This window comes from Sturnira hondurensis, unplaced genomic scaffold, assembly GCF_014824575.4.
Source record: "Sturnira hondurensis isolate 20B ecotype Veracruz unplaced genomic scaffold, ASM1482457v3 Scaffold0006413, whole genome shotgun sequence".
NCBI classification, from domain to species: Eukaryota; Metazoa; Chordata; class Mammalia; order Chiroptera; family Phyllostomidae; genus Sturnira; species Sturnira hondurensis.
The window spans coordinates 10,528,530-10,545,888 of NW_028079044.1; the positions used below are offsets into that span (position 1 = coordinate 10,528,530).

At 36.2% G+C, this 17,359-nt stretch overlaps 1 protein-coding gene and 1 long non-coding RNA gene across 3 annotated transcripts in view; one reads left to right on the forward strand and one right to left on the reverse strand.

Annotated features, from left to right (window-relative positions):
- Nucleotides 1-253, reverse strand: part of LOC118988404 (uncharacterized) — an 80,873-nt gene extending 80,620 nt beyond the window's left edge. Inside the window, exon 1 of the long non-coding RNA XR_005066760.1 lies at nucleotides 61-253. This is a non-coding gene — a long non-coding RNA (uncharacterized LOC118988404). The remainder of the gene's footprint in view (nucleotides 1-60) is intronic.
- Nucleotides 254-345: 92 nt separating this feature from the next.
- The window catches only part of REL (REL proto-oncogene, NF-kB subunit), a 39,061-nt gene continuing 22,047 nt past the window's right edge, over nucleotides 346-17,359 (forward strand). For both annotated transcript variants that reach the window (XM_037047983.1, XM_037047984.1), the window contains exons 1-3: nucleotides 346-664; nucleotides 11,185-11,327; nucleotides 13,225-13,373. In XM_037047983.1, the coding sequence (XP_036903878.1) occupies nucleotides 655-664; nucleotides 11,185-11,327; nucleotides 13,225-13,373 (302 nt within the window). In that variant the 5' untranslated portion in view covers nucleotides 346-654. The remainder of the gene's footprint in view (nucleotides 665-11,184; nucleotides 11,328-13,224; nucleotides 13,374-17,359) is intronic.

Sequence of the window (17,359 nt, forward strand, 5' to 3'; positions counted from 1 at the left end):
CCGCCCCCAAGGGCTGCCGGGCGGCCAGCCCTCTCGACGACACTGCATCCTCCTACTCACTCCTGAACTTTAAACCGTGCTCCGAAGAACAACCTGGAGGAGGGGGATTTCTCAGGAGCCAGCGTCTTTTGCACGCCCAGGACCGTCACCTGCTTGCTCCCAGTGTTCCCTGTAATCCAGAAGATGACCTGCACCAGCTACCCAGACCTGCTGCTGAGCCCACTGCAGCTCCGGGGGTGGTAGCGTGGGCGGGGCACTGGGGGGGGTGGAGCGTGGGCCAAAAGCAGATGCGCGCGCACTAAGAGGACACCCGGTCTCTGCGCCCCCGGAGAAGGCAGTGGCAAGGGCCTACAGGGCCTACGTCAGCCGTGGGAAATCCCCATACCGCGGTGCGCCTGTGAGGTCTGCACGGGGCTCTGTGGCTCTCCGCCCCCTTCCCCTGGTTCCAGTACTTCGGACCGACGACGCCGGGAGATTTGGAGCGCGAGAACTAAGGGTGGAAAGGTGTGAGCGGCGAAGCAGAGGAGGGCAAGAAGGAGGAGGTGGCCCCACGGGGTGGTCTAAGGGGCCCAGGGGTCCTGCCGCACAAGACTGCCTGGCGGGCTGGCTGGCTGCAGCAGCCTCCGGTCCGGACGCGCGGAGCGGAGCGGAACCATGGCCTCGGGTGAGTGTCCTGGACTTGGGGGAAAGGAGCTCGTCAGTTTCAGGGGCTCAGTTCTGTTTTGGGGCATTCAGTCTTTAAAATCGCCTGATCTGGCAAATTGTCAACCTCGTAAAAAGTGGCTTGCATGCGAAATCAAAGCCATACTCTGTAATTTGGTGTCATTATACGAGCCGGAAACCTAGAGATTCCCAGCAACAGGGTTTTGGGATTAGGGAAGTAATAATCTACATAGAGGGAGATGAGGAGTCCTTGTATTGAAAATTGGTTTATGTTGAAATGGTGGTTTTCTGTTTTAAACTAGGAATGAGGAACTTCAGATTTCAGGAGAGCTCTGCTTTTTTAGTTTAATTTCATCAAGTGCTAAGTGGTGATCGCTGTTGTGCTGACAGTTGTACAGAATGAGTGCCTTTAAAAGTCACGAGTGGTAGTTTATCAGAGTTTAAGAGAAAATGTTCCTTCACGAAAGTGGATAATTTTTACTGTACCTTTTAGTTTACAGAGAAGTCGAGTTTTGTTTTTTCCTTTGTTGGAAAGAAGGTTTTTAGAATATCTCTGCTTTAAAATATGGGTAGAAATGAAAACAACTTTGTTTCACTTACGAAAATGTTCATTTTTAATTAATAAATGCGTGAGTTTCTTGAGAGAAAACGAGTTTACCAAGACAGCTTAGAAGGCGAGGGAGGGAGTCTCGAATTTACAGCCCTGGTTTATTTTAGGTTAGCCTGTAACTGAAGGGAAATAAATCGAGCAGAAGGCGTTCCAGTTGTATCTTTTCAGGATTCTGGTGCCATTCCTAGGGGCGCGTTCCCGACTGAGGGAGCGGCGTGAGCAAAGGCAGGGAGGTTTCCAGGTTTGTCGTCAACGCTTTACCAGCAAGCTAAGGAGGGGCTCTTGTTTATGCTTCACCCTCCTCCCCAGCCCCTGGGACAGTGACCCGCAGTAGAAGGCTGATGTCTGGCAGAGAAGAGGAAGTTCAAAGCTTAGAGGACTTTTTAAAGGGGTGGAGAAGAACAATGCCATCCATAGCTACTGCTGTAGGCTGAAAAGGAAATTGGGGTGATGACATTTGATTTCAGTTTGTGGTTTTCATGTGAGAATACAAGTAGAATTTAAACTACTTCAACTTTCTCTTTATCCACTTCACTGACCCCCAAACTTTCAGATAATCTTGAAAATTCATAAATTCAGAGCGTGTTTAGATTATAAGTACAAAGATGACTTGAAATAGGTTAATTTATTGGTGATGAGATCTTGTATGAAAGTAGAGAATGATGAGCACTATAAGTTTAAACAAGGTCAGCTTTCTGGCAACTGAACTTTATTAGTATATAGTATGGATGTAATACTTCGAATTCTGTAAAAACAGAGAAAAGAATTAACCATTTATAGAGTATCGTAGGACCTACATCATTTTAAAATGTGATACAATTTAAACTTGCTTAATGACACTATATTTTGTGCTCCAATTCGAATGGGGAAAGTTTTTTAAGGAAATTATCACAAGATAAGAGAAGTTGTGAATTATCACAAGTTATTTAAATGGTAATTCAGTTTTTTGAAAACTACTAAACAAATTTTTAAAATGGAGTCTGGGTGTACTTCCCTCAATTAGTTGTAAAGACCCTAGAGAAAAAGAGTCAATAAATTGCAAATTCCCATCCTGTTTTCAAACACTAATTTAACTGAGTCACAGAAAAAAGGTGTACTAAATTAGTTTATCATTGTCTAGTTTAGATTCTGTTTGTAGTAAGGCAGTAGAAAGCCTCAAAAGGTATTTTTATTGATTACCAAACCTTTAAGACCATTTCTTTATTTATCCCGGATGTCATATGTAAATACGTATGTGTAAATAGGTATGTGTAGTTGAATATGTAATCTGTATAACATAAAAAGTAACATCATAATCTCATAAGCAAATTGTATAAGTACCATTAGTTACTGGGACTTCGATTATATATATTTCTAAATTTTGTTCAGGTAAATTAATCAGGTTATTTAGAATTTTACAGCTTGCATTCTATTAAGTTGTCTCTTTACATTACATGTTGATTTTAGTCTTTTGACATGACTAATTAGAACAGGCCTTGTGAAGAAAAATATTCCTATATCCATTAGACCATCATTACACTTGTATATTTAAATAAAATTAGCTATTTTATGCCTGACGTTAAAGTTTTTCACTGTTCTAATAAAAAGTGTAAAATGTTCTTATGTGCACATAGCTCTGTTTATTAATAAATAGTATTGTCTTTGGTATAATTCATGTTGCAATTTAGATAATTTATTTTTATTACTATTTTTCTTTAGTATAGTTCTGCTATGTCATATAGGAAATACCTGCAGAAATTGTTTCTGTAAACCACACACTACTTCTCAACTCTGTCTACAGTGTGGCTATCAAGAAAACTATTTCTCTTGAGTACCAGGGTGGAAAATATAAGTGTGGTGTGACTTAAATTTTTAAGTTAAGTAGAGCTGCAAGCTGGAATTGATAGCTAAAACATATGACTTCTATTTTAAAATAAAATACTACATACAAGTATTCAGGCTATTTCAGAATTATAACACATGAAAGTGTAGAAATAACAGTAGTATAAAGGAATTAGGATGATATATTATAGACATAAAGGGAATGAGTGAATGAAATGACTGGTGAGGAATCTTTGGAGTCATTTTGGGGACACCTAAGGTGAGTGTAATGTAGTATCTCAAATTCGATTTAAGGGACTCAGCAATCCTTTTGTTCCATCTTTCTCTCATCTGTTCTCTGCAAGTGACTGGGATTGTAGGCACGTGATCTTTGTAATTGCATGATGTATACTTTGTTTTTATACCAAAGGAAATTCTTCATTGTAAACAATACATAAAGTACAATAAAAGAAGCAGTATGCAAATTATAAATCACAAGGATTTTTTTTAATTTGTTAAAAGAAAACACTTTTGGGTTCCAAGGATGCAAGTTTGGACATCAGAAATCCAAGTCCAATATAGAAAAAAGTGTTAAATAGGAAGTTATAGGGTCATTTTTCATTATATATTTTAAACAATTTACTTTTAACACTGTGTATAATTCACTATACAACAGAATATTAGGACTACTGTTAACAAAAATGAATGTTCTAGTAATTCCTATCTACTGTATTTTGCCATGTATAAGTTTTTACGGAAAAAATAGGATGTATATCATACATGGGCATAATAATGGGAGTAATAATCCCACGTATAATGCACACAAAACCATGGGTGCACATTACACATGGCAAAATATAGTAGTTTCACATACCCCCACAAAACCTCCTATAAAATAGCAGGAAAATATTTGTTCATTGTGAATAATGATCATTAACATTGCATGAGATATACTAAAAATTATTTTAAATTCATACTTAAATGAACATCCTGTAATTTTTATTTTTAATCTGTTAATCTTAATCAATAGATGATTTGGTCCTCCCATCTATTTTTAATGTAGTTAAATACATGAAAAATCTGAGACAGATTTTAAATATTTCTCTACTTTTTCACCCTTGAAGTGAAGGTTTTATTGAACACTTATTTTTTTACCCCCACAGCAATGGACTCTCTAGCAGTAGAAAAACTGTTGCCAAAATCCTTTACATATTTTATTACCTTTTGATGCAGATATCAGTCAAATACTTATCTGAAAATTTCTTTACTTGTATTCTTATGACCCAATTGAGAATCTGCCTAATATATTGGAGTAAATTAGACTTTAGTCTATGATGGACCCGAATTGTTTCTTTATCTTTTCTTTTTTTAAGACCTTTTATTTATTTATTTTTAGACAGAGAGGAAGGGGGAGAGAGAGGAAACATCAATATGTGGTTGCCTCTTGCACACCCTGTACTGGGGACCTGACCCACAACCCAGGCATGTGCCCTGACTAGGAATTGAACCAGTGACCCTTTGGTTCACAGGCCAGTGCTCAATATATTGAGCCACACCAACCAGGGCGAATTATTTCTTATTCTACTTCTCCCACTCTGTGATATAAAAATGGGAGTAACTACTGCAGAGTCTTGTGAGAAACAAATGTGATAATGTATGCCCATAAGTGTTAGTTTTGCTTTGTAGTGGAGCAATTTTGGGACTCAAATGTGTAGGAAACAGAAACTACTAGAGACCCTTGGAACTTATTATTTAAGTGTCCTGATGATTCTAGAATTTTGTGAAAGCACAAAACCAATATTAATAGACTAGATCAGATGCGAGATAGAAAATATGTCTTTCAAGAATGCCCATTTACTTTTAAACAATTTGAAATGGTTTTATGTACATTTAAACTAGGGGAGTAGAACTTGACAGTGATGTCTGGAATTCAGTGTTTTTTTTTCTCCGTCCTTTGTTCACTTAAATGATAGTAAGTATTCTGCAAAAAAAAAAAAAAAGTAAATAAAAATGCTTATCAGATAGGCCACATGTCCTTTTACCAGATTGACTGATATAACTTATCCTATACTTGATTTCTTTTGCACCTTTCATGTTAGTCTTTTTCCTTTCTTATGGGATTTGGCTTAAATTTTCTTTGCCCCTTTGTTAACTTACATGCTATTCTAGCTATGCTATGTGAGAAATGGTAACTTTAAATTTTACATAACTAGAAAGAACCAGAAAAACTCACCTTGTATCATAAGGTAAATAGGATCATCACCACAATCAGTGGCGTTAACCACTGAGCCGTATCAGCCAGGGATGATTTACTTTTTAAATAAATCAGGGTAATTAAAGGCTATCCCTATAATAATGTTTTCCACCCCCACACCCCTTTCTTGCTTGCATTTGGATAAGCTTTTTAGAGTGGGAGAGAAAGAGGAGTGAGTTATGAGCAGTCAGAATTCCTCTGCACAGTTTATCACCCAGCCCATACTTGCATGTGAATTTTTGGATTATTTCTGTAGATGTGTGTGCATCATCATTTCCAGTTCTTTATGTTTTAGAGCAGTGGTTCTTAATCAGGAATGTGTTAGAATAGCTTGGACGGCTTTCAGAAACATGTCTGGGCTATAGATGGACCTCTGTTTCTATTCAGCAGATCTCAGGTAAGCTCAGGGCATGTATGTTTTGAAAAGCTACCTAGGTGATTCTGATATACAACCCCAGTTTGAACTCTGTTCCAGGACTTTCATTGAATCTAAATACTCACTTGCCTATACCAAGATACATATCTTCTTAAACTGAATTGCATTTATTTTAGATTATTTGCTGTATCAGTTACTGTGAATTTACCCCCAGCTGTTTTTAAGCTTGTTCTTTCAATTTAACACCCTGGGATCCCAGCTGTCATATTTGCTAATGTCATTCATAATTTCACATAATTTTGAGCTTTTAGTATTGTTAAATAGGATAATAATTTTTATTGTGTTTTTATAAGCAATAAGTTTAAAAGGATCACCTGAGAAATGATAAAGTGCTTTAAAACAATGTTACAATTACTGTAATTAATATTTTTCACTGTATAATTGATGCTGTTTCCCAATTCTAGCTATAAGGTTTTCATTTTTTTAAGATGAATTTTATTTATCTTTAGAGGGGAAGGGAAGGAGAGAGGGAGAGAAATATCAATGTATGGTTGCCTCTGCTGGGGACACACAATGTATCGTGTGTCCCCTGCCAGGAACTAGCCTGCAACCCAAGCATGTGCCCTGACTGGGAATCAAACTGCGATCCTCTGGTTCACAGGCCCGTGCTCAATCCACTGAGCTACACCAGCCAGGGCAAGGTTTTCATTTATAATGTGTCCATTTTTGACAATTGATGATCCATTTTTAACTTTTATTTCACTGTAATTTCTTTTTTCATCTTACAAACTCATACTTTATTAGGTAGGCATTATGTTTTAAAATAACACTCTTTGCATAAGTACAGATACAAACAAATATATTTTGCAAACATTTTGGCTATATTTCAAATGTTATGCTGGTCTGTGTTAGCTTTTTACAATATTGTTCAAAATATAGGGATCAACCCCAGTTTATTAGTTAAAAATATAGTAATTAATTTTTATAGAACCAATTTTGAAGACTTTTTAGTGCTTTTCAAAACTTTAGTGATTTGAAGTAGTATTAGTTGAGCCTACTCATTTTTGCTACAATTCCCTGATGTATATATATATATATATTTTAAAGATTTTATTTATTTATCTTTAGAAGTGAAGGGAAGGAGAGAGGGAGAGAAATATCAATGTGTGGTTGCCTCTTGTGCATCCTCTGCTGGGTACTGGACTGCAATCCAGGCATGTGCCCTGGCTGGGAATCGAACTACAATCCTTTGCTTTGCAGGCCCACCCTCAATCTAGTGAGCTACACCAGCCAGGGCCTCTGATGTATATTTTACCTTCATCCACTCCACAGATGACTACATTTCAGCACTTGTTTATCTTCAGGAAGAATTGCACTTCAAAACAGGGTGTTGAGGAAGGAAATAACTGATACATTGTACTGATGCATGAGATAAATGATTTTTTAGCTGGGAAGTTATTTAAAAACATTAATACATATAAAGAAATCAGAATATCAATGGGTATGAGGAGTATGAAGATATAGCCATTCTGGTACACCTACAAAGCACTATTTTTTCCACAGTAGTGGAATCTGTTGAAGAAAATCTGATTAATCATGATTGCATAACTTACACAGACAAAAAGATCTTTAGATTTTTATTCGTTCATTCATTCCTTGCACACTGAATATCTGTGTGCAAGGCATTGGTGAGTGAGATACAATTCCTGCCTTCAAGTAGGTTGAAGAAATAAAACAACTAGCTTTTTTTTCAGGTAGAAATAGTCTTCCCTAGATTGTCTTCCCTAAATTATAGTTATTTGGAATAATTGCCATAAACAAAATACTATGGTAGTTTAGAAGAGGGGAAGTTTATTTCTAGCTGGGGAATGTTGACTATTACAATAAACTCTGGTTGTTAGAAAGACTTTTTACCAATAAGAGAGTGTCTCCGGTAGGAAGAATAGATTTCAAGGGTTTTTTATTAAAGTGCTTGATGTTGTGTAACTAATATTTGTCAGTTTTATAATTTAAAAATCTTTAAAAATGTTTTATTTAATCTTTTAACAATGCTTTTCTGTTTCCTTATGTATAGACTTTTTCATAAACACACTTTCTAATTTAAGGGAGTGTGGAACCAATGAAATTACTTGAATTCTCACAATGAGGCTAGCCCTTTTGTTCACACTCCTCCCCCCAAAGTTAGCCACTTACCATTAATGATGTCATTGTGTATCAAATTCCCACCAAGACACCTTTAAATAAGTAGTGGGCAGGGATTTATTTAACCTTTAGTTTAACCACATAAGTGATTTAATATATCACCTAAAAATTACTGTTGAGTATTTTGAGTTATTGTGAGGAAAATGTGCTTTCCTAAAAATATTTCTACAAGGATATATAAGCATGTGAAATATTTGAAAATAAAATATGAATTTTAATTACTCAAAATATAAAAATATATAAGGATATAAAATTATGAAATACTCATCTACATGCCTTACATTTTTTAGTAAAGTGGAAATAAGTGTTATAAAATTGATTAGGTTAAAGTCAATTATTTTTCCTACCCTTTGTCTTTTGAATAAACAAATAGGTGGTAGATTCAAACGCAAGGAGTCTGAATCAAACAGGATAAAACTAAAGGTAACAGTAATACATGACTCAGTTACCCAAAGTAGAAATCATGAAGCCATCATTGATTCTTTTTCTTAACACTAATGTTCAGTCAGTCACCAAGTGCTGTCCATTTTGTCTTTTAAATAATCCTTCATTCCTATTATCACTACTGTATTTGAGATATACCGTCATCACTGCTCATATTACCATAACAGACTTTAAAACTGATTACCTCGCTTTCTCTTTTCAACCTGTTCATTGCCACCAGAGTTCTTGCTCTAAAATGCCAATTTGATCGTGTGATTCCCCTGCATAAGACCATTCACTGATTCATAGTGACACTCATAGTATGAAATCCAAATTCCCAAATGTACTCTGTCTTTTGTGTTTCTAAGGATGGAAAATGCACCACAATTACACTGAGGCTGTACTGGTGGTTCTTAAATTCTTCTTTTCCATCAGGCTGTATCTGCTGTACTGGTACACCTTTGGACACGTTGCTCCCCTTACCTAGAATGCCTCCCTGCCTGCCCCCCTTCTTCCTCCTCCCACTTCACCCTTTTGCCTCATTGAGTCCTTTTTCCCTTTGATATATATTAGGCATTTCTGAATCTTTTGTTTTCATTATCATTTTATGTAGAAGTTTATCAGCATAAACAAAATTTTGTTCGTCCCTTCTATAATCTAACAATTTGTGTTGTTTGTCTCACTGTTACGGAAAGTCCTTGAAAGTGGCAGTTGTAATACCTTCGTTGTATCACAATAATCATTGTTTTTGAGAAAGCATCTAAAATAATGAACCCTGTTTATAATTTGTTATATGTGAGGTACTTGGTAAGAACTTAATACTTTATTTCCAATCCTCACAACAACCCAATGAGGTAGTACTGTTATTACTCATTTTATAGAATGGGAAGTTTAATAACATTTCCAAGGTTTTTGTTGTTAAGATTTGGCTGCTTAGGATCCAAAAGGCACTCGTTTGGCACTGACCCACTGTATTATCCTTTCTGAAGATTTTTTGCATTCTAATACAGGATAAGTCTACAATTAAAAAATTGAATATTTGATTTTAATATATAGGTTGCTGAAGTGAGCACAAAAAAATGGATATCTAGTTGTGGCGATTTAGAAATCTCCAAACTGATTGAGGAAGGTTTTTTCCCAATGGACGTTCTCTTCATGTGTCTGAAATAAAGACACATTGCTATGTACTTTATTTGTAAGGACACTTCAGTGTCTTTATATTGAACTTTTGTTTCCATAATTTGGATATGAGGGGGTAAAGGTATATATGTTTCAGACAACTTTATTGAAATATAATAAATTGCACATGCCTAAAGTATGCAATTTGATAAGTTTTGACATGTATACAAACTTGAAATCATTACTACAGTCAGGATACTTAACATCCCCTCATCCCCCAGTTTCCTCATCCACTCCACACCCGATCTGCTTTCTTTTGTTACAGATTAGTTTACATATTCTCTGATTATATGTGTGTATATATATGGAATCATATAGTATGTGCTCTTTTTCTCTGGTGTCTTTCAGCATAATTATTGTGAGATTCATCTGTGTTGTAGTGGTTCATTCTAAAGTTTCATAGTTTTAATTATACTTGTTATAGAAAGTAAATAATTTTCTTTTGTTATACCATTCTTTAGAAAAGGTTTAGATGAGACTGACTGAAAATTATGTTGAGCCTAAAGTCCCTTCTAGAACTTGTTTTGGTGTTAGTGGATATATATATGTATATATATATATCCACTAACATTCCAGTGGAGATGTAAAAAACTTACATATCTTTCTGCAAGGATTTAAATGCATTTTCACCTTCAACAAGGTCTTTTAGTCTATTTATTGTTAAGAGCCTAACATAAAATCAAGCAGTTAAACTCACTTTTGGACTACAACACTGTATTTTTGAAGACTCTGTTCTTGCCTCTTCTTGAGGAATCTTGGGAGAAATGCTTCTGCTTGGTCTCATGTAAGAAGTGGGTATCCCTGAAGTGGTTATCCCAGAACCTTGTGTTGCTTAACTCCCATTTTGTTTAGTGTTTTTTGGAGTTTTGATCTATTCTTTCATTTGGGTTATATTTCTTTGTCTCCTAATTTTGGCAGCCTCCCTGAGTCTGTTTCTATGTATTAGATTGAGCTGCTTTGACTTTATGTCTTAGTAGCATGGTCTAATGCAGTAGGTGTCCTGTAGGATCCAGTGGCACAGCCTCCCCTACCCCTCAGGCTGGGTATTCAAGGTGTGCCCTCTGTGGGGGCTGAGTACTCCTTCCTCTTGTAGATGAGTCTTGACTGCTGTCAGCAGGTCAATGGGAGGGATTTACCCAGTCTAGACAGCTGGTAGGAGTGACTGTGACCCCTGGCCAGCAACCACCTCCCTTCGTGGCTTGTGGAGGTGGTTGGGTGGTGCTCTGACGTGGTCTGTAACTGTCGGTGGGTACACAGGTTCTGGGGTTTCCCGGGTGCCCATGGACATGAACAAAGGAGGGGGGACTGCCGGAGGGAGTTGGGGGTACCAAGTGGAAGGGGGGCAAAGGGGGAAAATTGCTACAACTGTAATAGCATAATCAATAAAAGAAAAATTTAAAAAAAAGAACTTCACATTGGCATTACTGTAGATAGTAAATGATAAAGTGCTAACCAATAAATATCATTTGAGTGACTTGTGTTAACACTGTATAGCAACTCAATTTAAATGGGAATAAAAGATGTTTTTACCACTCAATCTAAATTATATTTAACCTTGTTACTTAATATTGAGAGGGAAAATCTTGTCGTCTGATGTTTTGAATAAAATGAAATGGTTAAAATCCATTATTGTTGCATCCTAATCTCATCCTCCCTCCCTTTTTAAAAAAATTTCAGGTGGTTATAACCCATATATAGTGATAAGTGAACAACCCAGGCAGCGGGGAATGCGTTTTAGATACAAGTGTGAAGGGCGATCAGCAGGCAGCATTCCAGGGGAGCACAGCACAGACAACAACCGAACATACCCATCCATCCAGGTAATAGACCTTTCTCCTTCCTATGTCTCACTCTTAGTTGCTTCATACTTTAGCTACCGCCGTTACATTGAAGGCCCACCTTCTTTACAGTCATTTCCATGGGCTTTTCTTTTTCTTTTCTTTTTAATTAATTTGTACTAGATAGCTGTCGAGGGTCATTTCTTAAATGCAGTATGGATTCTTCATCCACGCTGATAGTTATTCGTTATTTCTTGTATTAATCTAGGTAGAGGGATTCACAATGCTTCGTGTGCATTGACAGCTTTTGAGTCATGGTTCCTTTTGTGAAACACTGCACTCATGAGGAAAAAGCATTCTCTCCTTCCAGCAGTGAGCAGAATTGTCCTTAGATTAAAAACATGGACTTGGGAACTCGGTTAGAATTCTTCTTGTAACCACTTGGGTAAACTAGGGGCTCTGGGAGAAGAGAATGAACATTTTGCCCCCTTTTTCTTTGCCTTTCTTGCCTATCCCTGAAACTGTGGGCTTCATGGACTACTTTGAAATATAGTCACTTTTAAAATAGTTGTTGATCCAAAATGATTTTGGCAATATACTATATTTGTAAAATATATTTATGTTAATATACTATATTTCATTTGATTTTTAATGAATTTTTATCCTTTAAATGCTAATTAAAAACCTTAGTGGCAAAATGGATTTTGAAGTGTTTAGTCTTTCATCAACAAATGTTAATTCAATGTTTTATAACTAGATTATTTACCAAGTTTATTCGATTGAACTTAAAGGGAATGCTAAATTATAAGATAAGGCAATGGCAACATTGTTGAATTACAAGTTCCTATTTTTGTCACATTTTTTGGCAGCAATATGGATTTGAGTTACTCAAGTCCTTTTACTTAAATGTTAAAATAGGAAAAATGCTAATGAAAGGTAAATAAGAAAGCACTGTTCTTCTAATCTTTGAAGAGCAATTCTTAACTCTTTTCCATAATAGAGCTTATTCTATGGGTTCTCTAAAATATTTCTAAGACCTGCATTTTCCCACTCCAGGAGGTCCTAAATACTTTATTTACATCCTGAGTTCTAAGTCAGCCCCTATTGCAATTTTAAGTGGTTACTCTCTTTCATTCAAAAAGGCAATAAATACTTCCTGGTTTCTTTTCAAATTAAGTTTAAATTCAGAGTTATGGATTTTAGTGTCCTCTTATCCGTAAAGCTATCCATTGTGACCTAACTACCTTGCTTCGTTGTTGTAAGCTGGTTTTCATATTCCCTGCTTTGTGTTTGAAAATATGCTGGCTTCCAAACTGAACATTAGCTCATCCCCATGCTCAGAGTGTTCTGTTTCCATGCTTAACTCTCCTCTTCGTTCTCAGTGTTCTAGATGTACTTACTGTGTGAACAATTTTGTGAAACTCAACTTGATTTATTGCCTACTGTACAGTGAACACTTGGGATATGCTTACTGACGAACAACTATTTTTGTGAGATGAAATGTCACATATCGTATCAAGTAAAGTGGTCCTCTGTATTGGTGTGCTACATATTCAGTGTAGCTTAAATACATACTTTGAAGGGATATTTATGGTATGACAGTGAATAAGAGCTTGGCATTCAGTGACTTAACATCTAAATATGTAATATTTAGATGCTCTGTAATAATGTTTTGGTATAATGTTATTTGCTTTTAAAAGGAAAATAAGTAGAATCAGATGATATGACCAATTGAAATTAATATGCCAAGGAACTGAGATGTAAATTCTTCCCTAGTGGTATTCTCTGGGAAGTTTCATCTAAAGTATGGTTGCCAGCCAATTGGACTTTATTCGTTTAGTGCTAATAACTACATTATATGAATTGAAATCTCATTTATTAGATCAGTTCTTAAAGGGAAATATTTATGGATCATCTATTTTATTTCCCCCCTTTTCAGATTATGAACTATTGTGGAAAAGGAAAAGTGAGAATTACATTAGTAACAAAGAATGAACCATATAAACCTCATCCACATGATTTAGTAGGAAAAGACTGCAGAGATGGCTACTATGAAGCAGAATTTGGACAAGAACGCAGGCCTTTATTGTAAGTATACATCACAACCATTTTCAGGTATCAGGTAAGCAAGGGACGCTCTGTTTCCTATCCATGTGCATCTGATATTTTTTAGCAGAAAAAACTAATTCCTCATTCTACTTCTATGTACTATAGTGTACATTTAAATTTTCTTACCATTTGCATTAGAAGCACTGTTTTATTTTGTATTAGTAGACAAAGCTCATGATGGTAGGAGGAATACTTCTTTATCGTTACCTAAAGTACACATATTGAGCCCTGGCTGGTGTGCTCAGTGGATTGAGTGCTGGCCTGCGAACCAAATGGTTGCCCGTTCGATTCCCAGTCAGGGCACATGCCTGGGTTGCAGGCCAGGTCTCCGGTTGGGGTGTGTGAGAGGCAACCACACATTGATGTTTCTCTCCCTCTCTTTCTCCCTCCCTTCCTCTCTCTCTAGAAATAGATAAATAAACCTTTTTAAAAAACCATATTGAATAGATTATTTTATGGTGTGATATGGTTGAACAATTAATGACAAAATTTTGGTTTTCATAAATTTTTACTCTATCTCTTTACTAATAGTTAATTTTAAAATTGCCAGATGTTAGAAAATCAACTGGAAAATTGGAATTATTATTTAGAAAAGGGCAGCTACTAAAATTAACATACAGAAATAGTTCTAAGATTAAAAATTACTTATTACTGTGTTGGTAATGCTGCCAGAAGATGGATCTATTCATTATGTTGGTGAGAAAATAAATTAAACCTTCCTGATAGGTAATTTTAACAACTGCATAGCAAAAGTCTGAAAAATATTAATATCTCTTGAAGTAGCAATTTTATTACTAGGAATTTATCCTCAGGAAATAATTAATTAAACATGTTCAGACACTTAGTTATGATGATGTTCACTGCAACTCTGTAATGGCAAAAAGTTAGAAGCAATCCAAATGATAAAGGGGAATTAGTCAAATAAACTGGTATATCTATCAATGTACTCCTATGTCGCCTAAAAATAACATTGCCAATATGTCTTTGTGCAGAAAGATATTTATAATGTTAGGTAAATAAAATAGGTTTAAGACAGTATGTAATTAATAATCTTTTTTGTTTAAAATAAATGTGTATATACCCATAGTAGTATATACACTAAGGGATTAATGATAGTTGTCTCTGGATGGATAGGATTATGGGGTTTCATATTTTTGCTTGTTTTTATTTTATAATTCATTTTATAAAATATTTTATTTACTTATTTTAGAGAGAGGGAGGGGGAGAGAAAGAGAGGGAGAGAAACATTGATCAGTTGATTTTCGCACACCCATAACCAGGGACCTGGCCCATGCAACCAGGGCATATGCCCTGACCAGGAATTGAACTGGCAACCTTTTAGTTTGCGGAACAATGCCCAGCCCACTGAGCCACACCATTCAGGGCTATAATTCATTTCTTATAATAAACATGTATTGAGTTTAAGGGAAAATGAAACTAATTACAACAGGAAAAAATAGTTGCCTCTTTATATATTAGTAGTAACCATTTAGAAAATATACTTTAAAATATTTTCTTACAATAAAAACAAAACATAAAATATCTAGTTATACGAACTTGGCAAGAAATATTTCCTATTTATATTATTTGACCTCCCAGCAGCATTTTACACTGTACATCACTCCTTCCTAAACATTCTCATTCCTTGATTTTTGTGAGAAAAAACTCTTATTTTTCTACTTTCCTGGCTGTTTCTTCTGAATCTTTCAGGCAGTTAAATTTGGGGACTACTTTTCACACAGGTGCACACATTGAATTTTTAGCAGGTACCTCCAAAATAGTTCCTGAATCTACCCACTTGTCTCAGTGAGCTCCATCACTACCACACTGCTATTACTGTAGTCTATACGTGGGCTGTAAAGGATAAGCCTTCTCACTGCTCTTCTCACATCAGCTGTTTTTGTGCCTCTTCCTTCCCATTTTGTCCTCCAGTATAGCCAAAGCAATCTTTTTAAAAATTAAATTAATTTATTAATCAGCAAGGTCTTTTCAGATACAAATCTGATAGTCACATCTCTGCTTAAAACATGTTAATAGCTCGCCCTGGCTGGCATAGCTCAGTGGATTGAGCGCAAGCCTGCGAACCACACGATCGCCCTTCCATTCCCAGTCAGGGCACATGCCTGGGTTGCAGGCCAGTTCCCAGCAGGGAATGCACGAGAGGCAACCATAAGTTGACATTTCTTTCCCTCTCTCCTTCCTTTCCCCTCTAAAGATAAATAAATAAATAAAAGTATATAAAAAACAAAACAAAACAAAAAACCATGTTAATAGCTTTATGTGACTCTGGAAATTAGAACAACATTCCTTATAAAGACCACATGACCCACTTGTGTTTCTAGCCCTCTGTTACACTGTGTTCTCCTTGAACTCCATACTCCAGTCACAAAGGTCTTCCTTTCATTTTCTGTGCTCAGTGCTCTTCTGTAGGGTCCTTTGCATGTTGTTTCCTTCTGCCTAAAGTCTTCTTACTCTCCTCTTTCCCTAGTCCACTTCTGTTCATAGTAAGTATCACTTCCTACAAGAAGTCTCTGTGCCCCCTGTGAATGAATTGATCAATTCATTCCCATCGTAGGGCTACCATGGCATCACGTACATCTCCTTTATAAAAATTATTGTGGTTTCAGTTTAGCATTTGTGTGTGTATGTGTGTGTTTGATTACTTAATTTCTCTGTTTCAGCAGACTAAAGGTTAGCACTTTTTTTCTGTAAAGGGCCAGATAGTAAATATTTTAAGCTTTGCAGACTGTATGGTCTCTGTTGCAACTTCTCAGCCCTGTTGTTGCAGCGTGAATGCACCCATAGACAATACATAAACAAATCCATTTACCTGCCTTCCAGTACAATTTTATTGAAAACAAGTGGTGGGCCAGATACAGTCCATGGACCATCGTTGGCCATCCCCTGGACAAGACAGTGAGTTACGTGAAGGGAAGGATTATATATCCCCATTATTTTCCAGAGTTTTATGGTATATGATAGGAACCCCAAAGCTTGTTGAAAGACTATGAATGAATGAGTCATTCATTCAAGTAATCTCTATGATCCTTGGTTTCCTCATGTCAGAATTTCAGAAATCTCTACTACTAATATTCCGTGAGTAGCAGTCAAATACAATGATTCAGATGAAACTAAATCAAGTATTGTGTAAATATATTAAGATAGAGGATTCTTTAAAATCTTTTGTCAAAGAAAAAGTAAGAACTAAGTTAAGAACCTTTCAAAGAAATGGAATACTTTTAAGGAAGAGGATTGTGGTTTTGAGGTTTCAAGAAAAGACTATGAATTTAAGATTCCTTTTTTAATTATTGATGGCAGAGGAAGGTAAGGTCAAGGATATTTTAGATGGTTACAGAATCACAAGTGGGGTGCATGTGCAGAGCATGAATACGCGACAGAAGAGCGTGGAGTGGGCACACAAGGCAGGCAGCCTCCTGTAGCAAATGTGAAATTGCCATGTGAAATTCAAACAAATAGTGATGATGTTATAATCATTTTGCTTCCTATTCACACCCACCCAACTTTAATGATGTCATGGTTTTTCCATGTGGGAAGAAGTATGACTTGTGGTGGTAGGGGAGTTCCCCCAACCATCATCTGTAGTGCACATGCAAATTAGTAATATTTGTAGCTATTGAGAAGTTTTCCATAAATGACATAAAATAAAACTTTTGTTAAATATTATTGTTAGTATCAAATATATTTCTAATAAAAAACATATTTCAGTGCTTTCTTGTGATGAACAATTATTATAACTTCATGTAATACCGCATAAAATGCAACCCACCACTACTAGCAGTGAAGTCAGGGCTCAGATATCAGATGTCTGTGGAATGGAGGGGGTCAAGTTTTCAAGGGGTAGCAGGCTCCTTAGCAAACTGGAAAGCCCTGCATCAGCTTCGGCTATACCAGCCTACTGTTGTCAGACCTTTAAAAAGTTCAAGAAGCCAGAAATCCAGACGTTT